Source organism: Mus pahari, chromosome X (genome assembly GCF_900095145.1).
Source record: "Mus pahari chromosome X, PAHARI_EIJ_v1.1, whole genome shotgun sequence".
In the NCBI taxonomy this organism is placed as follows: domain Eukaryota; kingdom Metazoa; phylum Chordata; class Mammalia; order Rodentia; family Muridae; genus Mus; species Mus pahari.
The window spans coordinates 6973566-6999599 of record NC_034613.1 but is presented as its reverse complement, the minus strand read 5'-3'; the positions used below and the strand labels follow the sequence as shown (position 1 = coordinate 6999599).

The window sequence follows — 26034 nt, the reverse complement described above, 5'->3', positions numbered from 1 at the left end:
TCTGGAGAGCTGACTTATGAACTAATTGGACACTTCTGCTACGAGGAGGAACAAAGACTTCTTTTTTTATTGGTCTTCAACTAAGGCATATACCTGTCTGGTGGCGTTGGCTCATTCTGCACATGCTCAGTTGAACAGAAATCTTCATATTGCATACAACCTAGCACAGCGGCAACACCCACAGCCTTATTCCGCGGCTGACCCTGTGCGTCCATTCCTTCTAGTGGCATTTTTATGCTAAGAACTCCAACACTTATAGGGAGTGAACAAAGTAGATGTTGGTGCTGGGGAACAATATTTAATGGATTTAAAGTCTCTTTATGTCTCTATTTTCCTGGTCCGTCTCTAGGTTTTGTCTAGCAGCAATAGAAACTGCATTGATATTGGTGAGTTTGGAGCGGGTGGCAGGCGAAGCTGTTTCGCTAGTTCACTGTTCTTGTACACCTTCCTCTGCAGTTTTTGTTCCGTCCTTTCCTTGGACAATTCTCCCCCTCCCCCAGCCCCTTCATTAAGGTGGCACTAAAAGCATCCTCCGCCGCCAAACACGGTCTTGAGTGACAATTTCTCTCTACCTCCTCTCATGCTTTTTCATTCATCGGAACCTTTTCTCTGCGTCCCCCCCCCCCCAGCAAAAACCTGGGAACGGCTTTCTGAGGTTATGAAAGAAGAGGGAAAGCTGCCAGAGTGCTGAGCACGCCGTCCAAGAACGTGCGGACTGCTATGGACCTTTTGTCCCTAGCCCCTCTTCTCCACTTGGTCGCAGCTTGGGAGTCAAGGCGACGACCTCCACCAGCCCCACCTCAGCAGCTGCAACCTGCAACCCGGGCAGCTCCGCTAGCCGACCCCCAGCGCCCTCTAGATTCCCCGCGCCCGCCGGTTCTTCGTGACGTTGAGGGCGCTGCGCGCAGGCGCCACTGGGAGCGCTTTTTTTTTTTCCCTCCCTTCCTCCGCCTCCTTCCGCGGTCCACGCCTCCCAACGGGCTGGAGGGGCGGGGTCTGCGGCTCTCGCTGCCGTGCGGGTCGAAAGGGAGGAGGGTTGGTCTGCGCGAGGCGGGTGCTCGGGCTCCGGAGCCTGGCAGTTGCTGAGACGGAGGGGAGGAGCCGAAGGCAGCGGTCGCCGCTCCCGCCCGCACTGAACGCTCATCCCGCGAAGCCCCCTCCCACACTCGGGAGGGCGGCGGCGGCGGGAGGAGGAGGAGAAGGAGGAGGGAGCGTCTCTGCCGCCGCCTCCTGGTCCCCAGCGCGGATCAGCCGCCACCACCTCCCTTCGCGACGATCCTCCCTCCATGGTGCTGTCGCGGCCCCCCCTGTAGCCCGAGCTGCCCCGCGCCGCGCCTGAGCCGGTCTCGGGCAGAGGGAGCGGTCGCGGCCTCGCGGCCCGCGCGGGCTGACGAGCGGAGAGTGCGGCGCTTCGCGGTCCCCGAGGGTCCGCACGCCCCGGCAGCGCGGTCGCCAGCAACCGCGCGAGGAGCAGCGGGCGGGCGGGCGGCGCCGGGCCCGGGCCGCCCTCGCTCCCACGCCCCGGCCCCGCCGCCCGCGCCGGGGCGGCAGCCGGCAGAGGAAAGGCGCTGCAGTCTCCGGGCCTCGCGGCCCCAGTTGAGCTTCCTCAGCACCGAGGGCTTGCGGGTCCTGAGTGGAGGACACGAGCCCGGAGCCGGGCACTGAGCTCTTGGGCGCCCCCAACCCAGTTTCAGAACCCTCCACGCTGCGGCCGCTGTCCCCTCCGGACCATGGCCGACGACGACGTGCTGTTCGAGGATGTGTATGAACTATGCGAGGTGATCGGCAAGTGAGTCTCCACGCGAGGGAGCGGGAGTGTGGAAAAATGCTTTTCAGCGATGCCCGGGGCCTCCCGCACCCGTTCCGGGCCTGCCCCCTGCCCTCTCTCCCTCCCCTATGCCTCCCTCGTCCTCTTCACCCTGGAGTATTTTTAGACGTGTACCTGGATCTCCTGCCAGGAGGGGGTCTGGGGGCTTCTCAGCGATCCGTGGAGGCCACCGAGCCCCGGTCGGCCACCCCATAAGGCGTGGGGCGGGCTCCCTGCATTTTATCTGACGGTTACACAGGGACGTGGCAGGACCAATTTTGTAGTTGCTTCCTGGGAACAGTTGGGTTTTTTGTTACCTTTCCTGTACCCATAGACCTTTCATGAAAAGAGCAGCCTGCATTTCATGTGCTTGTGTGGAGAGAGCGAGAGAGCGCGTCCGGGGTTTTTAATTGTGGGGTGTGTGTCTATTGTGCCAGGATATTAGACAGATGCCTTTGTGTTCACCCCATGCCCGGATTTAAGAGGGTTATTGAAGACGGATGCGTCCAGTTTCAGCAGATTCTTCACCTGCCATAGACAAACATAGAAAGAGTTGGGGGCAACCAAATTTTTAATGCCTCGTTATGCAATGACTGTACAATCAGTGCTCGAGGCTCCCTTCCACTGTTGTTGGGATGGTGGTTAGCGTGGTAGAGCCGTCTGCTTTGAGTCACCGGGCTGGTCTAGAATATAGAACTGACAGTCCAAATGCTCATCCTTTCATCTGTGTTGTATAATTACACTAGGGAAAAGCAGGGAATCAGATTAATCACAGTCCTGATTGAGAATTAAATCTGCAGTTCCTCATCTAATTGTCCAGTCCTGAAATCTGTTTTGAATTGTTTCCTTTTCATTCTTGTCAAACAATATTCCAAGTGCACAATCCTGCTAATTTGCTTGTGAGGGAAATGCTGGCAATCTGAAGTTGATTTCCTAGCTCAGCGTGTATTCTCTTTGGCTTTGGAAGTTGAGATAAGATTTAAGAGCGATTTCTGCTTATTTAATAGGGCTTGTTAGATAGCTAGTATTAGAATATTTTACTTCGTTTTGGAAGCGGTGCTTTATTGTCTATTTTAAGGTCCACAGTTGGGAAATGAAACCAAGACAGCTTTTGGCTCTACCTCTTTTAAGTTGTCTGCAGTATACTCAGTTGCAATTTTTTGAGTACGGGTAACTGATTTTTTTTCCTCCATGTTGAGATATTACAATACAGCTCACATGGTAAAATTGTGGGTAGAGCTTGCTACACTCTTTTCTTAGACCCAAATGCTCCTTGCCCCATTGTTCAGTGACCAGCCTCTCTGTTAGGAGGATGTCCAAATGTGTCTGGTACAGTCTTTGTGGATGTGCTCAGAGCAGCGCTGTTTAAAAGCTATTTAATGAGAGCCACGTGTAATTTATCATTTTCTAGTAGCCACTTTAGAAAGATTTCAAACAAAAAGGTACAATTTTCGTAAAATATTTATGTAATACATTATATATAATTAGTGATTTCAGCATGAAAATTTTTGCCATACTATACATCTTTTCCTACTAAGCCATTGAAATGCAATGTATGTTTTACACTAACAGAACATCTCAATTTTGACGCTAAGCTAATTTTTTTACCAGAAGTACTTGATCTGTATTTAGGTCTCCTAAAATTTGCATGTGCAAAAAAATTCACATATTCCAAGTTGTTCCCAACGTACATAAAAGTTTTCCACTAACTGAATTTACTATTTCTAAATTTTAATCAAGTAAGCAGAATGCAAAATGCCTCAGTTCGATTAGTCATATTTCAAGTGCTTAATAGCCATAGTCTACTGCCACAATTTTAGAGAGAAAAAATTCAAAAATCTCCTTCATTTCTTCATTGTTGTGAGGACACAAAGAAGGCAAATTAGATGTTTCTCAAAAAAACACCCAAATGACAATGAGAGTGTGTTATACTTGTTGTATCTTAGTCATAGCTGTTGTGAGCCTGAAGTTGATAATTGGAAAATGTGGGATTAAGATGCATGCATATATTATGGTGATTGAAATAGCTATCATTGAATCAATTTTGGTGATTGGTTCTGATTCCTTCAGGTCTGAAAGGATGACAGTGTAGATTTCAAAAATGGCCAGCTTCATGTTAGTAGTCTCTATTGTGCTGACTTAAAATTGAGAAAATATTTTCAGAAGACACCCCTAGTAGAATTGAGTTAATCCATTCTGTTCTGCAGCTGCAGAAGGAGGAAGAGCAAGCTAATTTTGATATGCTACCTAGTCAGTGGCTGCCTGCACTACTGTGAACTGTGAAATTTCATTCCTATCCTACACAATCTGACTTGGTTGGTGTCGTTTATAAAATACCATTCCTTGAAATAATGAATCCAAGATAGACTCAGTCTTAAAGAATGTAATGATGGTGCTCCTCACCCCGTGCAAAGGTTGAAGATTTCTCCGGGAAATCGTGTCAGTATATATTGATCCTGAAATTGAAATTCGCTTGAGGTGTTTTTTTTTCTTTAGAGACCTTGACAGCATACATTTAAACTTAGAATTTGTTCAATTATGAGCTTAAACAGAAAGGCCTTGCAAATCATCGTTCATCCTGAAAATCTTTTTGATGATTTCTATCCAGACTACATGGACTTTTGATTTTCTTTTGTATCAGCTTAGTATCACAAATTGTGTTTACACCACAATATCTTAAAATGAGTTATAAATTTTCACTAAGGATCTTTAAAATAAACTTCAGTTTTTTAAGACATATTGGCCACCCACCCACTCATGCCTCTGCTTACTCACCTACCTACTTGCTCCTTTTCTATGAGGTGGCTTTAGGCTCTACTTGGTGGTGTAAGGAAATTTCAATTTGAGTGAGGGTGGGAGGGAGGCTCTCAGGAATGCAGCCCTGGCTGCCATGGAGCTTGTTATGTAGATCAGGCTGCTCTTGAACTCAGAGATCTGCCTGTCTCTGCCTTTGAAATTCTGGGATTAAAGGTGTATGCTGTCACACCTAGTTTAAATTTCCAATGTCACCTAAACCCCCTTTGGTGTCTTTTTCTTGGTTAAGAACACAACTTGAGGTAAGGAGGTTTGGAGAGAGATTGCTCTTTGCAACATATTTTCTTTGTAGCTGTTGCAAACGTTACTCTTATTAAAGCTATCTTTGAAAGAATCATGTATCTTAATTATAAAGATCGGGAAGGTGCTATTTCTTTTCAAAAAAGTAAGACGACACCCTCTGTGTTTTCTTTTTGAAAGTTGCAAAAACTCTTAAATGATTTTTGTTTCCATAACATTTTCATATGGCATCTTTCAAGTTACTGAAGCAAATACAATTATAGGCACAAACTTCCTTTTTCTCTGTTTTGAGATAGTTTCACTACATGATTTGTAGATCAGGCTGTCCTCAAACTCATAGATACACACCTGCCTCTGCTTCTGCCTCCTACATGCTGAGATTCATTGTACAGCACCACCACACCCATCTAGTCCCCAAACTTCTTATCTTAACAAATGTAGCAATTACTGGAAAGAAAAGGTATTATGCAATACAAGTTAATAACTAATTTTGTCATCACTTACTGTTCCTTCTGCAGATTTATAGTTTTGTAGGTAAATGTGAAACTAGTAATGGTATATGAAATAAGTTTTAAAGCAGTTCATTTAAGTTAAAACATAAAACCCACCATCTTTCTGGTGTAAGCAGTATGTTTGGAAAAGGATCATACAATGTACTATTTTTATGTATGTAGGCTGAATATTTGCCCTGGGTTTTAGAGTGTTCAGTAACCTGGAACTTCTGACTCTCTTTTTCTGCTAGAACATAGATTGAAATTGGAATGATGAAGCAATGACTCATGGATGACATGCAAGTTTGCCAGGCATACTATGTTTGCTTATACCCTGAGAACACATAACATATTTAATTACAGTTACTTATTTATGGTCTCTCTATCTAGCTAATAGGTAGCTTCTTGAAGGCAGGAAAATATGTAACAAACATGTTTTTTCATTGCTAAACACACTACCTGCAATGTAATAGTCATTCATTAGCTGTGGGATAAATTGAGGAGTTTTAATAAAATCTCATTAAAAGGCAAAAAGTGTATTTCTCAAGTTTGGAGTAATTATTGTCCCCAAACGCTGAATTAGTTTAAAGTGGTGGTGCTTTACCTGGCTACATATTAGAACTGTCAAGGGAACTTTTTAACAAGATCAATGCCAAGACCCTGTTACAGAACAGTGTAAGGCAGAATCCTGAGACATGACACAGGTAATTTGTAAAACTAAATGGATCATGTATAAAGAGTCAGTTTTAAAAGCTAGTTTCTGGGACTAGCTTTTCAGAGGATTAAATATTTTCCAAAGTAGAATAAATATGTTTTATAGTGCATTTAAACTATCAGACCAAAACATGGATTTTTATCTTCTATGCATTTATGTTTCTGAGCCTGTTGTGTAAGAATTTAGTTTCAACCTGTGTTTGGCTTTGGTTTCCTGGGCCTTTTAAGGTTTGCATTGATTTATGACACTCATCTAATGCTCACATGGTGATTGTCTCATGTTTGCAGCAACACAGAACAAGGATTGTTTCAATAACTGTTGATGATAGCTTTCTACTACAATGCTTTAATTTAATAAGAAATTCATTAGTTTAGTATGGATTGTTTGCACACACACTTTATTAAAAGAGAATGGTTAAGTTACTTATGTACTTTAAGTTCTGTAATTATGACTACAATGATGCAATTTGCCAGAGAATTGAGTTAAAACCAGTCTTATGTAAACACTGGATTAATAATATATAAAATACATAATTAAGGATAGAGGAAAAAATTAGCTTTTCTGATTTGCGCTAATTACTCTGGCTTTGCCATGTATTGATTATATCAGTGACTTGGAGTTCTAGTACCCCATGGGGAAACATTACATGATTCGGAAGAATTGTACTGAAAACCTAAATAAACACTGTACATAAAATAATTTTTAATATTCCGTAAAGGTTATGTGTACGTCTGAATGATTGGAAATTGTTCCCAAAGCAAAGGGTGTTATAGGCAAGAACATGATCACTGTGATAGCCACGTAGCAAGGTAAACAGCACAGTCGCCAGCTACATTTCCAAGAATCGAGATAATTCCAACTCTTGGGATTTAGCTGCTCTTCTACAGAAGACAACCTACAGAATTTTGAGATAAGGGAAGTTTCTGAGCCATTGATTTTGGGGCCCTCTAAGGGGGAAAGTGAGCTCTTTAGTTACTTTGTACATGTCTCTTTATGTAGATTTTTTGCCATTTACTTTAGGGTTTTTCATTTGCAGCTTCTTTGTTGTGCATAGTGTGAAATGCACAGTTCACTTTCTTCAGTCTTTCTCTTGTATATACAGGCTTAACACAATGGACTGTATTTCTAATTTCCCGTAAATTATGTTCTTAGATATTTCCTTTACTTTGAGAGTTCTTGCATCTCTATATCTATGACCAATTATAGAAATAGGTATACTACATTTCTTTGAGATTATGCTCAAATGGTTGCCATTTTGTAAATGTTTTCAGACTTTATGTATAAAGGAACTTTGACATAGTAAGCTTTAAAATAAAAAAAAATGTTTTATAACCTAATGACTACTGTGCAAAGGACATTGACTCACCTTTCTAATATTAGGCATTTTACATGTATCATCTCATTTAATTCTAACCCTTTTCACAGAAAACAAGGAGCTTAGGAGGTGGTGAGGAGTGTTCTGGCTAAGATCACATGGGATTCTATCTACTTCTAAAGATTGTTCCTTTTGGCCACAGCTTACTGGTGTTTCAGGTTATGGAAAAAAATACCATATTGGATTTCTTTAAAATAAGACTAATTTTCATCTTTAAAATTTATTACTGTAAAGGATGATTACTTTCCAGTTACATTTCTCACCTCTTTGGTAGACTATACTATTCCTTCTTAAATTACTTCTTTTTTTTTTCTCTTGCTTTATGACATTGGTTCTCAACCTGTGAGTTGCGACCACTTTGGGGTCAAATGACCCTTTCACAGGGGTCACATATCAAATAGACTACATATCAGATATTTATATTATGACTCAGAAGGGTATCAAACTTAACAGTTATAAAGTAGCAATGGAAATAATTTTATGGTTGGAGGTCACCACATCATGAGGCACTACTGCATTAAAGGGTCACAGCATTAGGAAGGTTGAGAACCATTGATCTAAGATTAAGTATTAGCATTTGTAATCAAACTAATTAATAAGTCTATATATTCTTTAGCAGTGGAAATAAGGACTCTTGATCATGTGCCCACAATATAATTGGTTTTGAAACGTTCTCTATCCCTTTTACTCCTCAAGTGTTTGTTCCCCAGACTAATTATTCTAAGTTTCCGAGCCAGAAGTAGTGAGGTTTTCAGAGAGGCATTTGTTGGAGGCTAGAGTGGATGATTTCTTACGCCCTGTGATACATAGTGAATTGCATTTGACTTTGAAAACCACGTCCTAAACTGCAGCTTCCGAATCTGTCTCAGCTGCCAGCACTGTTCACTTAAGTAGTGAAAAATGCTACTGTTGTACAGTTGCCACTGTAGAGAAAGTACCTGTCACCAGCTGCCAGGTTGATGGGATGTTCTGCTTTTACAATATGGAGCTTATATTTTAGTTGCCATTTATAGTACAGATTTCTTTTTCACTGTATTTGTGTTTTATAGATTTTGAGTACTGGCTTTTAAGTAAAATAGTTTGCTTTTCCAAAATAATGCCATTTCCATTCACTAGCTTGTATCTGACCATGAATTAGATGGAAGCCTTTCATTGAGTGACAAAGTAAAGATTAAGTACAATTTTTCTCCTTTTTATATTTCTCTTTAAGTTCTTAGTATTTATCACACTAATATTGTTTCCTTAAATTATTCCATTATCGAGCTGTTAATTCTTTCTGGTGTCAAGGGTTCTTTGTCCTTGGATGGTGTAAGTATGCTTCCCTCCTTTCCTTACTCATCCTCTCTCTCATCTTTCTTTATGGTTCCTGCCTCTGCTCCGGCTGCCTTTCCAATTCCCTGGCTTCCCTCAATGACAGACTGGTACTGGGTCATGTAAACCAAATAAACACTCTCCTCCTCCAAGTTGGTTTTGGTCAGTGTTTTATTGCAGCAAACAAACTAGGACATCACTGAACCATAGATAGATTTTACTGCTTATTAAATGAAGAATGTTTTATTCTGTTCCAGAGCTCTCTACCCTTGCTATGGTATGCAGATAGCTATTATATCACTGCTGCTTCATGCATCCATGCACTTTTGTGCTTTAAGGAAGCACACATTTTCAGCCTTTCTGCTTATCTTTTTGTTTCCCCTGAATATCGGATTGCTTTGCTTTGTGGCTTGTAAGGCATCCCCTGAAGATCTGATCTGGTAACCTTTGGGTCCATTTTTGTCTTTATAGAAGGAATGATATCTGATTCACAAGCTATTTGCATAGATTAGTGATTTAAAGTGAAGGTTAAGTGATTTTTACTTGTAGAATGTCTCTGCCATACTCATTTCTTTTGACAGTTTTGTAAGTTTCAACAATTTTATATGTGATCTTTCTCAGTGTTAAATACATGCTCTGTTACATAAATAATATGTTGAAATGAATATGTAGGTAAAGTATCATTTATTCATTCATTTATTTATTTGTAGCTGTGAAGTCATGGGCAAATTAGTTAACATCTCTGATCATTAGTTCCTTACCTGTAAAATGAAAATGATAGTATAGTTTTCTTCTGAGGTGGATTGTGAAGATTAATTAATTAATTTATTAATACCATCTATGGAAATATCTACAGTTTTTATTTTAGTTGTATTATCATCATCATCATCATCATCATCCAGCAAACACTTGAATTCTCCATTTTCAAGGAGCTCTGTAAATAAGAGACGGATGATTAGATCTAGACCATATCACAGTAATTCTTGAATTCTGATAAGGCAATAAAGCAAGAGTCACAGTTAACTTGTTCATGCTGCTTGCTGTCTGTGCATAGTTTTTAAACCAGCATAAAGAAAGTCGTCAGTAGTTGTTGAATGAATATATTAAGTGAGAAACTCAGAGACAATGTGACTACCTAGCAGGAAAATAAATTTGAGGAACTCTTTGTAGCAGACACGAAACTTGAAAGGTTTGTTAGTTCTTGGGTAATATTTAAAATTTTAGGCTTGTTTCCTCATTCCTAAAAATAAGTAGAGAAATTCAGATAAAGGAACTCTAATAACTCTTAGGAATATATAAATATATTCAAGAGCACCTAGTGCCTTTTAGCAAAAAAAAAAAAAGTTATATGCTACAAAAGATATTCTTTGTGTGTTCCTAATTTATTTGTAAGCCTGTCCTGGGTTGTAGTATTACAGTGTGGTGAAAAGCTCTAAAATTTGTATTAAAAGAGTTTTATATCATACCTTTGCATTTGGACATTTGATAGAATTAATTTCTCATAATGTGAGGTTTTATGATGAAGAAAAGGAAACTCTAGGGCTGATGAGATGGCTCAGAGGGTAATGGTACTTGCCAGCAAGCCTGACAACTTGAATTTGATTCCTGCTGGGACTCACATGGTGGAAGGAGAGAACCAATTCTTGCATGTTGTTCTCTGGTGTGTGTACATATGTATATATGCATATAATACAAATTGTGCTAATTTGTTTAAAAGAAAAGGAAGATCCTGAAATATGTATTTAAGAAATAACTACATACACACTTTGTTAAATATATACTGTAGTAGTTTCCCAAATTTTATTATGACAGCAGTTTCCATATCTTAACAGAGGACAAATGAGTAGTCTGTAAAACATTGGGCACTGACTTTAAAGTACCTAAATGCACACTCTGTAAGTATGATCATCCTGACTCTCTGTCCCCCAACCCCCGTCTCTCCATGAGTTCCTGACTGGCCTCTTCCCTTCTTTCTCTCTCCTCTCTCTTTCTGTCCCATTTCTTTCCTAGACTCCCTTCTCACCCCCCTTCTCATGCCCCAAAAGAAACTTCATTTTATACCCCACCCCAAGAAAAAGATCATCCTGATGGGAGAGGGTGGTCTACTTAGACCATTTCTATGGAAATAGGTTGGCTTCAGAAGATAGTAAAAGGTGTCTTTTCCTATGATCCTTGGACAGTGTTATTTATATTGCATCATTTAGGTTAGCAGTTTCACTGACTCCACCTGTCTCCCTTAAACTATTAGTTTAAAAGGAGAATTATCTGAATTTATTTATGTATGAATAATTTCCCATCTTCTATTTAGGCTTAATATTATTATCTTAATTAGGCCTTAATCTAGCAGTATAATATAATATTGAATTTGAGATTATCAGTTTTTTTCTAAAGAGATTTTTTTAAACATTTATTTATTAATTATATGTAAGCACACTTTCGCTGTCTTCAGACACCCCAGAAGAGGGCATCAGATCTCATTATGGATGATTGTGAGCCATCATGTGGTTGCTGGGATTTGAACTCACGACCTTCAGAAGAGCAGTCGGCACTCTTAACCACTGAGCCATCTCTCCAGCCCCAGGTTTTTTTGGAGATATGATCTCAACTGTGTAGATCAAACTGGCTTCACAGATATCCACATGCCTCTGCTTCTTGATTGTTGGGTTAAAGGCATGGGCCACCATGCCCACCTAGATACTATCTTTTTAAAAAGTCCATGGGACAGGGTCCTCTGTAGGAATAGCATGTGCCCTTGGCCACTGAGCTGTCACTCTAGCATGACTAGCTTTTTAATGTTTTCTTTTAAAGTAAGTATTCATAAAGTAATTAGATGCTTGTAAAACAGGAAGCTCTTTTCAGAGACCATTCTTAATTATATTTCACATGAATTTGAAAAATTATTACTAGACTATTTGGATAACAGATCAAATTGAGAATATAATTATCTCATAGTATAATCAACATATTTTAAGACATGCTAATATGTGGGGGGAAAGCCCTTTACTAACCATACCTGTTGTAACCTATGCTATTTTTTTTTCTTTAAAAATATTTCTTCTAATGGATATATCTACAAAACACTCTTGCATCTGAGGCTCAAGGAACATTGAAGAAGAGGGGGCAAAAAGATTGCAAGAGCCAGGGAGTTCGTTGATTATAAGAGCCAAAGACAAGTGAGTTTGTGTCTCTTAGTAACATCAGGAGCTACACTCATAAAGCCTCACCAATATGAGCAGACAAACATGAGCTGAACAATGATGACATCAACGAGCATGCCAAACTGGATGGAGAGAAGCCCATGAGGCCTCAACCCCACACAGAGAACTAAAAGCAGTCGAGGAAAGCTGGGAGTGGGAGAGGTGGTCTTCCCCAGGGGAAAGCACATAATTGCTTGTTCAGTGCTTAAACCATCAGTCCTGAAAACCTACATACAGGTTGTATTGTATTTATATATACCTGCATACAATAACAGTTAGTGAAAAAAGAGGCCATGAAATTGAAGGAGAGTTGGGAGGGCTTGTAAGGAAGGTTTGGAGGGCAGAAAGGGAAAGGAGACATGTAATTATAATCTGAAAAGTTTTTTTTAAAGGTTTTTCTTATGGCTATTAAACTAATCTATGTAAACGTCTGTCCACATGAACGTGCTTTGTTATCATCTTTGCAGAGAAAGCCTGGAAATCTGAAGAGGAACTGTTCAAAGCGTGCTGCTGCACTTTTTTTTAAATTTTATTTTTAATTTTTTATTTTCTTTATTTACATTTCAAATGCTATCCCAAAAGTTCCCTATACCCTCCCCCCGCCCCTGCTCCCCTACCCACCCACTCCCACTTCTTGGCCCTGGCCTTCCCCTGTGCTGGGTCATATAAAGTTTGCAAGACCAAGGGGCCTCTCTTCTCAATGATGGCCGAATAGACCATCTTCTGCTACATATGCAGCTAAAGACATGAGCTCAGGGGGTACTTGTTAGTTCATATTGTTGTTCCACCTACAGGGTTGCAGCCCCCTTCAGCTCCTTGGGTACTTTCTCCTCCATTGGGGGCCCTGTGTTCCATCCAATAGCTGACTGTGAGCATCTACTTCTGTGTTTGCCAGGCACTGGCATAGCCTCACAAGAGGCGGCAATATCAGGGTCCCTTCAGCAGAATCTTGCTGGCATGTGCATTAATATCTGGGTTTGGTGGCTGATGATGGGATGGGTCCCCGGATGGGGTAGTCTCTGGATAGTCCATCCTTTCATCTTGCTGCTGCACTTTTTAGATTCCCAATGTTAATGTTTCTCCTGTGCCTGAGTGTTCCCATTAGGCTGCTAGATCATACTTCATAGTCTATGACTTACTTGTCCTAAAGGTTTAGTGGGCTTTAGATTGATATCTGGATCTTCAGGCTTCTTGGTTAGATTTACCTTGGTGGCTTCAGTATTAGGTTTACAAATATGAATATGGACTTGATGGCCTTATTAACACATTTCCTCTTATTTCCAGATCCTTTCTTAGACGTAGAAACATAGAGAGCTGTAAGTTGGATTTGAAAAAAAAATCAATTTAAGAATTGGTAATCCAGGCATGATGTTTCTTTCCTGCAATTTCAGCAACTGGGAGACAAAGACAGGAAGCTTACTGTAAACTCAAGGTTAGACTAAATCACAGAGTAAGACCCTCTCTTAAAATGCACCATTCCAAAAAATAAAAAAATAAAAAAGAGACCAAGACAAATAAGTATCCTAAAGAAACTTTATTTTTAAAAATATTTGTTTGTTTAGCCTGGCATTCACAATGTAGACCAGGCAGGCCTCATACAGAGATTCACCTCCCTTAGCTTCCTGAGTGCTGGGATTAAACACATATGCTACTATGCCTCTTAGAAAATTATTAAATAAATTTGCACGTGACATCAGTATTTGGATTATTTTTCTCTATTTCTTCATCTCATAAAAGAATGGGTAGCTGAAGTGATGCCTTAGACATTAAGAGAACTTGCTGATCTTGCAGAGGACCCAAGTTCTGTTGTTAGCACCCATATTGGGCATCTCACAACTGCCTGTAATTCCAGTTCCAGGGGATCCAGTGCTCATAAAATAGAAATCAAAACCAAGAAATTTAAAAAGGGATAGTAATGACTGGCACTGCTGAATTTTCTCTGATTTGGGAAGGATTTGTTTTTTCTAGAAAATGTGTCTCTGTGTGTGAGCGAGATGTATGTGTGGCATATGTGGAGGTCAGAGGACAACTTGTATGAGTTTGTTCTTTCTTCCACCATGTTGTTCTTAGGGATCCAACCCAAGTTGTAAGGCTTGCACAGTGAGTGCCTTTCTACCAGCTTGCTGGGCTCTACCTTTGTCCTTAAACTGATTTTGTGTTGTCTTTATGAGCCTTACATAATATGCTTTCTCTCTTAAATATGATTTAGAACATGTTAGGTCAAAATGTTGATTATACAAAGGTAAAGTGTGTTTACTGATGGAGCAATAATAAATCCACCCTGAAATCAAAGCAAAGACACAATGGAAATTAACGTTTTTTTTTTCCCTTTAAATTGTAAAATTTCGACTGAACCTTTAAATTTGGAAGTTCAAGTGAGAAACATTTGTGTCTAACCAGATATGAAGTTAGACTCTTTAACAAATGGCTAGCCTGTAAGGAAGAGTTTAGGTATTCTCAAAGTATAGAACACCTTTTGGCTAGCAGCTGCTCCTAGGAATGTGGTAGAAATGCAGATCTCAGGCCTCACCTTGACCTTCCAGATCTGAAGCTAGGGGAATGGGGTTTCATTATTGCCATGTTAACAAGATCTCCAAGAGAATTCTGATATACATGACATTTTTTTGAGAACTACCCACTTAGAACTCTAGATCAGTAAATGATGACCTGTAGAATAAAATGGCTCACTCCCTCTTTCTTGTCTATGGCTGCTGTTTATGCTATAAGCAGAGTTGGATAGTTCTTCAGGACTGTTGTCCACAGAGCCTTGATTATTTGTTATTTACAGGGTCCTGTAAACAAAGAGCTCATTGACTCCTGTTTGAAATACAGTTTTAATATTGTTTTCTTGCCCATAATTCTAAAGTGTGAGTAGTTAAAATCATTACATAAATATTCACATCTTCCTTTACACATGACCTTCATATTTCTACAAACCCATTCCTCTTTCTAATATCAACTTATTAACTTAATGACTAGACTTTTAAATAAAAATAACATACTATGTTGCCCTTTCTTTTTTCTGCTTGGTAATAGTACCAAGCTTGATAATAGTGCTATGACCGTTTCTCACTGATTTCATGTGGCGTGCCTTGGTATTTCTGTATTCTAGTGTAATCTAACTTAATCATACATTGTAATCTTCATTTCTCTCTATTCCTCCTGCCTTTTTTATTTCCTCAAGACAAATCCCACTTTGTGACTGTTTTGTTTAGGAATCTGTGAGCTAATTGCTGTGCCTGAAGTACTGTTATCTTTGTCCTGCAGTGCTGTAGTTGCTTGCACCTTACCAGAATGATTTACACACAGATAACAAATATCTTGGGTAATATTCAAGCATTTCCTGGGAGAGTTATCGTTAGCATTTGCACATCCAACCAAGAATGGTGATTCATGTCTATAGTTGGGATGCAATTTTGAAATGATTTTTCCTTTGTTCTTGCTCTAAATTGTTAAGATCATTGGTGGTCAGCATCGCATAAAATATAGGGAGTGATTTTACTACTGTTCTTATTAATGGACTGGGATACTTTTGTTTCCCCATATCACTGAAGGAAAGTCAGTGGGTTTTCTTTTGAAAGAAAGGTCATGCTATAGTCTCCTGTTCTAATAGCAAAAGCAGAGAAGGTGGTTTTTGTTGCAGATGTGATTCCATGCTTATATTTCTTTTCCTTCTATGACTGTTTTAAGTTAGAAAGGAGTACTTGGCTAAGTGCTATTGAGCTGTCTTATTTGTGAGTTTGTTTGGTTCATGATTTATCTCAGACAAGGAACATAGTTAATGAATTCAGACTGGACATGACTGAATTAGCCCTTTCATTATTTTTAGGCTTTCCCCATCAACTTAATTCATACCTTTTGCCCTACTTACTCATCCTGGTGGTGAGATAGAAAGAGGAGACATACAAAGGCAAACACACAGACTGGTCATTTAGGGCTATTGCCCAAGGCAGCCTGTCAGATAATTTGAGATTTACTGTCTTCTGCAAATAGTGTTGGAGGTGAAGTATTTTTTTAAATTAAATTATGGCTACGACTAGAACATGATCTCTTTAAAAGAAGGCAGTATTATTTTCCCAGCTATTACAATAGCCACCCACAGAAATCATCTGAACCACCTCATCCCTTCCGTTTTATCTACCTGAAACAGGCAGGGTGGGTGATGATAAAAGTTGGGTAAATCACACTACACTTAGCTAAGAGGAATGCTCTGCTGGCTTGTGCTGTGGTGTTCTCTCTGGTGCAGGGCCATCTGAGACAGTTGTACAGATTCAGAGGTAAGCTTCAGTAATTTTCCTCACTTCCTTGGCAGCCAGTGATGCTTAGGAGGTGAGCATTCCTTTCAGAGAAGTAACTGCTAGATAAATTCTGCTGAATGTGGCTTTTGAACCATTTTCAAGGCTATGATGTTCAGATTCAAAATTTCTTAGTAAGTAAGAGAGGGTGATTTAAGAGTGTTTATGGTGCATTATCAGATAAGGCTCATTAGTAAATACACTTTGGACCCAGGTCTCCAGGTAACAAGTCTTATGTTCTTTTTGTACTAATATTTTCCTACTTTGAAACCATTGAAATCTCGCAATGACTCTTTGAAACTAATTTGTAAACATAGAATTGTATTGTAGATATTGAATATAGTGGTAGAATCCTATCTAGTACTAAGTACTAATTAGTTTCCCTAGTTTCTGAAAACTTTCCAAGTGTCAGGCTTCATACTAGGTACCACAGTTTTCCCAGCATTTGCATTGTTTTCCCTTCTCTCCTTGCTATTGTTACACTCAGACCACCTTGTGTAATGTTTCTCAATCTTCCTACTACAGCGACCCTTCACTACAGTTCCTCATGCTGCGGTGACCCCCAACCATAACATTATTTTCATTGCTATTTCATTGCTGTAATTTTGCTACCATTATCGATCATGATGTAGATATCAGTGTTTTCTGGTGATCTTAGGCAACCCCTGTGAAAGGGTTTTTTCAACCTCCAAAGGGTTCAAAACCCACAGGACAATGAACACTGATTAGTATAACCCATGTGGCTAGACTTGCTTTCAGTCAACTAGCTAGCCCAACCTGACCTTGAGTAAAGGTAGATAATACGGTAGTTACAAGGATGCAGCTGTTTCAGGTTAGTCATTATTAAATATAATTCATTAAACAGAACTTTCTCTGGAGAGAATTTCTAAATCACCAGTAGACTGATGAAAAAGTGTACAACACTAAATCATTGAAAAATGCAAATAGGAAACCATAGTGACAACCATGTTATACTTAGGACAGCTAGGATTAAAAAGACACCATAGTGACAACCATGTTACACTTAGGACAGCTAGGATTAAAAAGACACTATGGTGACAACCATGTTACACTTAGGACAGCTAGGATTAAAAAGACACCATGGTGACAACCATGTTACACTTAGGACAGCTAGGATTAAAAAGACACCATGGTGACAACCATGTTACACTTAGGACAGCTAGGATTAAAAAGATAGATGGCTGCTTTGTGCAGGTGGCTCTGGTTAAACTAAGTGGATCATCAAAGCAAAAGTCATGAATTTGGGGAAAGGACTAGGAGGAAGGAAGAGCAGTTCATATGAATGGGAAGAAAAGAGACGGAAGAGAAAGTAGCTAGAGTGCTTTGTACACATATATGAAATTGTCTAAGACCAAGCGTGATTGATTTGCAAAAGGCTGATAGCAAGATTATAAATTGGTGAGAATATAAAATGGTACAGCCACTATGTGAAATGTGCTGTCAGTTCTTCAAAAAGTTAGTTTTGTGTGACCCAGCAATTCCTTTACTAGTTATATAGCCAAGAGAACTGAAAACTTGTATTTACACAAAACTCAAATAAAAAAATACTCATATGTACATTATTCATAAAGGACAAGATGTAGAAACAGCTCCACTGTACATTGGTAGACAAACAGTTAAGAAAATTTAGTAATTGCACAGTGAATTTTTATTTGGCCATAAAAGGAGTGAAGTATTTATACAGCTTTCAACATGGATTCCTCTAAAATTTATTCTAAGTGAAAGAAACCAGGCATAAAATACCACATGATGTATAATTGTGTTTATATACATTTCCAGAAGAAATACATATTTTGATAGAAAAACTAAATTAGTGGTTACTTGTAGTTGTGGGGAAGAGACAGGATGTAGAGTGACTGTAAGAGGTCATGGGGTTTCTTCTTTGGTCTCCAGAATAGTGCTTGCTCATCAGTGTACGACTTTGAATATACTGAAGCCCACCAAATTGTATATTAAGAAGAGAAAATTTTATTGTTTGTGGATATCTCAATAAAAATGTTATTTTTAAAAAAATTTAGCTTTTTAGTCACACCAGCGACATTTCACATGCTCAATAGCTATGTATTGTTAGTGGCTACATGTTAGTGGCACAGATTTGGAACGTTTTTGCTATCATCCACAATTTTTTAAAATATCACTTATCTAGAGGATTTGAGAATCATAATTTGGGACAAAAAAGAAAAGAAAGGAAGATATATATATATATATATATATATATATATATATATATATATATATGAGAGAGAGAGATAGAAGAGAAGAGAAGAGAAGAGAAGAGAAGAGAAGAGAAGAGAAGAGAAGAGAAGAGAAGAGAAGAGAAAAGCACCAGCCTAAAAACCAAAAAGAGTCTAGAAGGGATTTGGAGAAATGTTGATTTATGATACTTTACTGCTATCTGACTGTTCCATTAAGAGACACCACCAGCCTATTTTCAAATCATTCTCAAATGAATGTGGTAATGTATGTCTTATATGTGTTAGCAATTTTAAGACAATTTAAATCATAGCCAGTATCTTTTCCAAGCATGGTGTTCTAAAACTACAAATCAACAAGAATAACCGAGAAATTAAAAAATGTGTGCAAATTAAGTGACACATTCCTTAACAACTGATAGGTCATAAAAGGAACTGAAAGAGAAAATATTTGCATCTAATTAGAGACAAATGGAAATAAAATATACTAAAACTTGAGAACTAAGGCAAAACCCTATTCTATGAATGAAGTTTATGGTGCTCAACATCAACATTAGAGGCTAGGAAAATGACTCAAGCTGGAAAGTTGCTTGCCAGGCAAGTGTGAGGACCAGAATTCAGATCCCAGAATTCAAGTAAAAAAATCCAGGCGTTGATGGTACATTCTCATAATCCCTGCCCTGGGAAGGTAGAGTCAGACAGATCCTTGGAACTCACTGCCTATACTCTAGCCAAATAGGTAAGTTCCAGGTAAAGTGAGAGACCGTCTCAAAAGGTATGTTGAAGATAACTGAAGAAGACATCTGATGTTCACTTCTGGCCTACACATGTACACACGTGCAAATGTGCACATTTACACATGTCAAGAAAAAGCAAAGATCACAAATAAATATTTAACTTCGCAAATGAAGTAGAGAGAAAAAAACCACAAACAAACCTACGCTCCAAATCAGCAAAGTGAAAGACTAAATAAACAAAAATTAGTGAAATAGAAGATAGAAAAAAACCCAAAACTAACAAAACTAAGTTAATTCTTTTTAAAGATGAAATCTACAAATTTTTAGCCAGATTAACAAAAGTAAGTAAATGAAAGGGTTTTTTTTTTTTTTCAACAAATAATAGAGAAATAGGGTTATAAGAGACTGCTTTGAGCAATTACATGGTAGCAAATTGAATCACCTGAAGAAATGGATACATTCTTAGAAAAATATTCCTTTCTAAGATTAGATCATAAAGAAATAGAAAATCTGAACAGACCAATAATGGAGAAGGAAATTAGTAATCAAAAACCTTTCCACCAAGAAAAGCAAGGAGTCAAGGTTGCTGGCTTCATTGATAAATTCTCCTGAATATTACAGAAGAGTTAATGTCAGTCCTTTGTAAACTCTCAGAAATTTGAAGAGGAGGAATTATTTCAAACTGGCTTTATGAGTCAAGTATTACTCGAATGTCAAAGCAGAATACAAGAAAAAGAAAAATACATGCCAATATCCATGATGGAGGTAACTTGCAAATTCTTCAACCAAATGGAAGCAGTCCAAATTCAATAACATATTCAAAGGGGGCATGCATCCTTTCCTCAACCTCAAATGGGTGGCAGAAAAACTGGCTTTCTCAGATTTTAATGAGAAATGATAAGATTGCAGTCTGCTATTGCAGATGTTATAATGGATCATAGACACACCAAGGAGGCAAAGGATGAACTTTTTAAAAGGCAAAACAAGGAAAGTTACATATGTTATTTTGTAAGAATTATCCTTGCTTACAAGACTCAGTAATGGATGGCATGTGTGGTCCAAAGTTGAACAATAATGACTGGGTAGACATCCTTGTAGAAGTATTTCTTTGTGCAAGGTTGCAAGTTTTGGCAATGTTTGTGATAACTTGTATCACATATGCATGAGTCAGATTTTCATGAGAACCCCTCTCTTTGTGGTTTCCTGATTATTACACTTTGTCCCAGGTCACTTCATTTTGGTTTTTACAACTTTCACACTTGTTAGAAAAATGCTCTACCTAAAGGGACTCTTGAGAAAGCTGGTTATCATATAGCATGACATGAACAAATGAACATACCTCTTTGATTTCTAGGTTTTTTTTTCCCAGTAGGAAAGTGGAGAGGTTGACGTCACTGATAATTCTTAAGTCCTCTTGAACTCTAAAATTAGTGATTCTGTAACTGATTATTTCGTTTTACCTTTGATACCAATCAAACTTTTTATTTCATTTACTTACTATTAAATTTCAGGTAGCATGGGTGGGAGGGAAGAAGTATCATAACATCATGATTAAATAAAATTTATCTGTAGGGTACAAGGATGGTTCATTATATGCTAATAGTTAATATAAAACATATTAGTAGAATAAACTATGAAATCCATGTGGTTATCTCACTAGAAGAAAAAAAAGATAAAAAGGAAAAAATCCAATAAAATTTAAATTACTTTAACGATTAAAAAAAAAAAAACAACTAGGGGTTGTGTGTAACCACCCCACAGCTAATATACTGAATCTAGAAATCTTGAAAGCTTTTCCTTTAATGTTATAAACAAGTCATCCATACCCATTCACCAATTCTTTTTCATATATTACTAGAAGATCAAGTTGGAACAGTTAATAAATAAAAAGCATCCAAATCACAAAGAAAATAATAAAAATTTCTCCTTATGGATAGTATGGTCTTATATGTTAAAAAAAATCCTTAACAGACTCCTGAAGAGGAGGAAAAGGAGACTTCATCATAAATTTAAGTTTTTCTATAAGTTTTCTTTCTGTTCTTTAGATAGAATATCTTCGTATTTGCTTATTTTTCTTCTTGTCAGCTTAATTTTGTGTTGAATTCTTCTAATGAAAATTTCATTTTGATTCTTTAAAGAATATAAGACAAATTTAAAAAAATATTTCTTGCATTGATGTAGGTTTTTGATAATATCCTTGGTTTCAGCTTCTTTGCTATACTTCCCAGAACCCCTAAGGAGGAAGGAAAGAACAAACTCTCACAAATCCACAAATTTCCTCCTGCATGCACATGTGTACGTGAACACACACACACAAATGTAAGAAAATAAATAAAAAGAGGACCGAGTCCTACAGTTGTCCTCACACCTCTACATACCTGCTGTGGCATATTCATGTGTGTCTGTTTGCACATGTGATTAAAAATTCAATACAACTAAAGCATAATGTCTGCTAAACCCAACAGTTGGGTCTCTTCAGAGCCAATTTTGGTTGGCTACTATTTCCCTTCAGCATTTTTTTTCTCAATGAGTTGATATTTTCAATAATATGTTGTAAAAATTCTTGTTATGAGTCTCCAAAGGTGGTGGTTTTCATCTGGTTCAGTGATTTGCCTGGACTAATTATGTAGTTGTGCTTCCTCTCTGGTAGCATGGAACTATTTGGCTGTCTTTTAGACAGGATCTCTGTGGCCTGGGTTATCTTTATTATGTAACTGATACTGACCTCAAACTCAAAGTAGCACTCCTTCCTCAACCTCCTGAATTCCAGGGATTTCAGGGATCGTTCATCCTGCCTGCATGAACATTTTGTTTAATTTTCTTCAATTTTTTTAAAAGTCTGTTTTCCTAGGGTTTTCCATTTGGAAAGCGTAATTAAGTGGGTAATCAACGACTGGCCAGCTTACCACAAGCATTTTGAGCCAGTAAGCCTTACATCTTTTGTTAGGTAGAATGTGTATGTGGAGTGGGGCCAGCCATTTGAAGCTTAGGTAATTTATAAGTCTTTTTAGGACCTGAAGAGATGGATCGTGAGTTAAGAGCTTATACTGCTCTTGCCGAGGACCTGAATTCAGTTCTCGGCATCTGTGTCAGGTAGCGGTAATTCATAGCCACCTATAACTCCAGCTCCAGAGTTTCCAAACCCTACTCTGGATCCTTGAGGTGCCTTTACTGATGAGCACATAAACACACATATGTGTGACTTAAAAAAATAATATGTAAACATCTGCCTTGATTTGTAAACCAAAGGAACCTAGTGGAATACCCAGAGACAAACCCATACAGCACTGTACACCAAAGTTATTTTTTTATAAAGTGTCAATAACATGAATTGGGAAAAAACCCTATACAATAAATGGTGCTGGCAGAAAAGTGTACCTAGATAATTTCTCTCACCTTGCATAAAAAAAATCTACTCAAAGTCAATCAGAGATGATAATTTAAAACAGGAAACACTGGAACTGCTAAAGAAAAACAGGCAACAGATTTCTATCTATAACCCCAATTACACAAGAAACAACTCTAAGAATTAACACATAGAATTATATGAAAATTAAGAAGCTGTGAAGCAAAAGAAACTAAGATCATCTTTAACCATCAGAGAAATACAAAGTAAAACTTTTGAGATTTCATCCCACCCTATTGAGAATGGCAATCATCAAGAAAATAAATGACAAGTACAGGTTCGGATATAGGAAAGGGGAACCCTTATATTCTGTGAGAAGTATAGGCTAATGTACTACTATACAAATCGGATAACCCAGCTGTACCACTCCTGGAAATCTACCCCCCAAAATGCTACACCCTACTATAGAGATACCTGCATATCCATGTTTATCACTGTTTCTTTTACAATAGCAAGGAAATTAAATCAGCCTGGATATCCATCAACAGAAGATGAAATTTTTTTTGTGTGTGTGTTCATGCACATGCACATAATGGAGTTTTATTCCACTGTAAAGAAAAGTATACTTAGGATTTTGCAAGAAAGTGGGTGGAACTGGAAAATACTAAGTGAGGTAATTGAGGCTCAGAAAGACAAATATGCATGTTCTTTCCCACATGCAGATTCTAGCCCCAAACTGGAAAGTATGCTTATCCAGGTGGGAGGGGGAATGGGCAACGGCCAGGAAACTAGAAATGGGCACATACGACTGGAAAAAAAGAACCTCGAGCAGTGACCAGTAGGGGCCACAATTAAATATGGAAGGGAGGAATAGTGGGGGAAAGTATGATGAGGAAGGCAGACTGATGAGGGATGGTGGGGGAGAGCCAGCCAAGTGAAACATGTATGAAAACCTATTATTTCGTCGACTAGTTAAGAAAAGAAAATTTTACACACACACACACACACATAACCTGCTTGACTTTCACTTGGAGTTTGTACAGAGCCTCACAACCAGCTGCAGTTCTAGGTAACTGGGAGCCTTCCCAGTCCCTCTCAGGAATGCACATAGCTCTACATAATGCACAGTCTTTCTGAACCTCCAAAATACATTAGAGTTGTAAGTCCTCTTTGTATCATTTCAAAGTTCTCCTATTTATATGCTTGGCTATTGTCTTATTTGCCTCAACGAAATATTGTGGGTTTAAGCAGCTGTGGGTTTTGATTGTGCACTGATGACTGCTATTCTTTTCACCAGTGCCCCAAGAATAGGTTCATAAATCGGGTCAACTCCCTGCAATGACAGTTTCCACAAAGCTAGGAGACCACAGAGTCCTGGTAAAGGATGGAAACTGCTCTATGTCAAGTGCCACAGACCTTCTGGTATTACCCATCATCTGTAGACAGAAGCCTCATTCTGCTGTTTTATGCCTTACCTCATAGGTTTACACTGTGTCTATAATTTGTTAGCTTTTCATTTAGTACAAGTATTTCCTCCTGCCCCTGATAATTCATTATAAATACTTTCTGATGACTGTGTCATCTTATCATTTATTTGAAAGCCTTATAATTTACTTGGTGATTCCCCTATTATTGTACTTTAGATAATTATATAATTTGACTGACTTTTCCAATAGGCTCCAAGCTCAGGAAAGCCTGGAGCTGTTTTGCTCTGTCCTACTTCACCCTCAGTGTCTAACATAGTAATTTTTGTTTCTCCACTTTGAAAAAATGTTACAGTTAGTACTTTCAAAAAATATGTCTTGCTGGCAAGGTTTTATCCAGATATGTGTGTGTGTGTGTGTGTGTGTGTGTGTGTGTGTGTGTGTGTGTGTGTGTGTATTTTAACCAAGAATGAAGTTCCAGAAATATACCTGCTTAGTCAAATGATTATTATTGGCTTCTGTGTTAGAGGACAACTTGGTAGATTTGATTTTCTCCTTTTACCTTCACATGGATTTTGGGAATTGAACTCAGATTGTCAGGCTTGCAGAGCAAATGCCCTGTTTTTGTTGTTTGTTTGTTTGTTTTCAGTTTTGTCTTTTTTAACTCATATTTGATTGGTATACACACACAATCTAGAATTAAGAATGCCAGACATACATAGAGTGAGCATAAAGAGAAACATAAAGAGTTTCTCTTTAAATTAAATGACATTTTAATTTGTGGGGCTCTTGAGCATGTTTATTTTCCAGGAGCCAATCAGCATTGAGCAGTCAGCATGCTGTGGGCATTCATTAAATTTCATACTGTGAAATTTGTTAGTGGAGGTTGGTTAAACATACCTCTTCCATAGTTCTAACCTATCAGTCTTTTTCTTGATTTCTTTGGTTGTTTTGCTGCTTCCTGAGCATTATGCCATCTTCTTTTGTTTTGATTTCCTATTGTTGTTGGTTAATCTAAAATTTATTTAGGTTTTGAGTGGGTGGTAAAGATAAAGATCATGCCTAGTAAAATAGCCTTTTTTTCCACCCTCAAATGATGTGGCAGGATCCCTGACCCCCATAGTAAGTGCTTTTTTCAAAGAGGTAAAATGTAGGATCAGATGGGAAAAGATGGATAGACTGTTGGATGGCCATTCCAGGTAGCCTGTGCCAGCAGTGGAGATGGAACTGAATCCTATAGATTCATTGGTCTCTTGACACACATATTGGTCAACTGATATTGCATCACCATTAATTTAGTTGTTAGGTGTCCTCCTTTGTATGGAGTGCAGTTGAGGGTGTTGTACCATTCTTTGATCTGGTGTGTTTGATGAGTTCTGGGCCCTGATTTGTGGACTCTTCCACAAATGGACATTTGAAGGGGTAGCTGGTATCTTATTTAGATAATAGTAGATGATATTAGATAAAATAGTTTACTAAGCAGTTTAATAAACATCATTATAGTGTAGTTCATTAAGACTATATCAACAAGGAAGTAACTAAAGAGTATCTATAAAACTGTACAACTTGAAACCATGCTTTGCTCTCGAGTTTTGTGAGTTTCTGCTGGAAAATTCATCTTTTAAATATGATATTTTTTATATAAGCCTTCCTCTGGAGTAAACAGATATCTCTTGGTGCAACTACTTTTTCCAGGGTCACAGCATTAGGTCAGCTAGTGGAAACATTGTCTATGTGCTGTTCAAAGCTATGAGTGACTTCTTAGTATCATGTGGAAAAGAATATTAAGGAACAACTATGGGGTAAAAGTTCTTAGTAGAAAATGTGATTACATGGTAGTGTTTATGCTAGTCCTAGCCTTTTCAGTACTTTACCTTTAAATGAGTAGTGTTATGTTTTATCTTCAAAATAATGTTTGGTGTTGATAGATTCTGTTTACATAGATAACAACCATAGATAATTCTGGTTTCTACTGCAGAATTTCAGTCTCTTAAATTAGTTTTCTTCCCTTCCTTTGGAAAGCACCAATTTCAAGGCCTACATTTCTCCTTTTCCAGGTTTAAGTCATT

At 38.4% G+C, this 26034-nt stretch overlaps 1 protein-coding gene across 13 annotated transcripts in view; it reads left to right on the top strand.

Annotated features, from left to right (window-relative positions):
• The first annotated feature begins 1056 nt into the window (after positions 1-1056).
• Positions 1057-26034, top strand: part of Cask (calcium/calmodulin dependent serine protein kinase) — a 344733-nt gene continuing 319755 nt past the window's right edge. For 11 of the 13 annotated variants that reach the window (XM_021188353.2, XM_021188350.2, XM_021188347.2 and 8 more), the window contains exon 1: positions 1057-1789. In XM_021188353.2, coding sequence (XP_021044012.1) covers positions 1731-1789 — 59 coding nt within the window. In that variant the 5' untranslated portion in view covers positions 1057-1730. The remainder of the gene's footprint in view (positions 1790-26034) is intronic. The other 2 variants (XM_021188351.2, XM_021188345.2) reach the window with 1 other exon arrangement.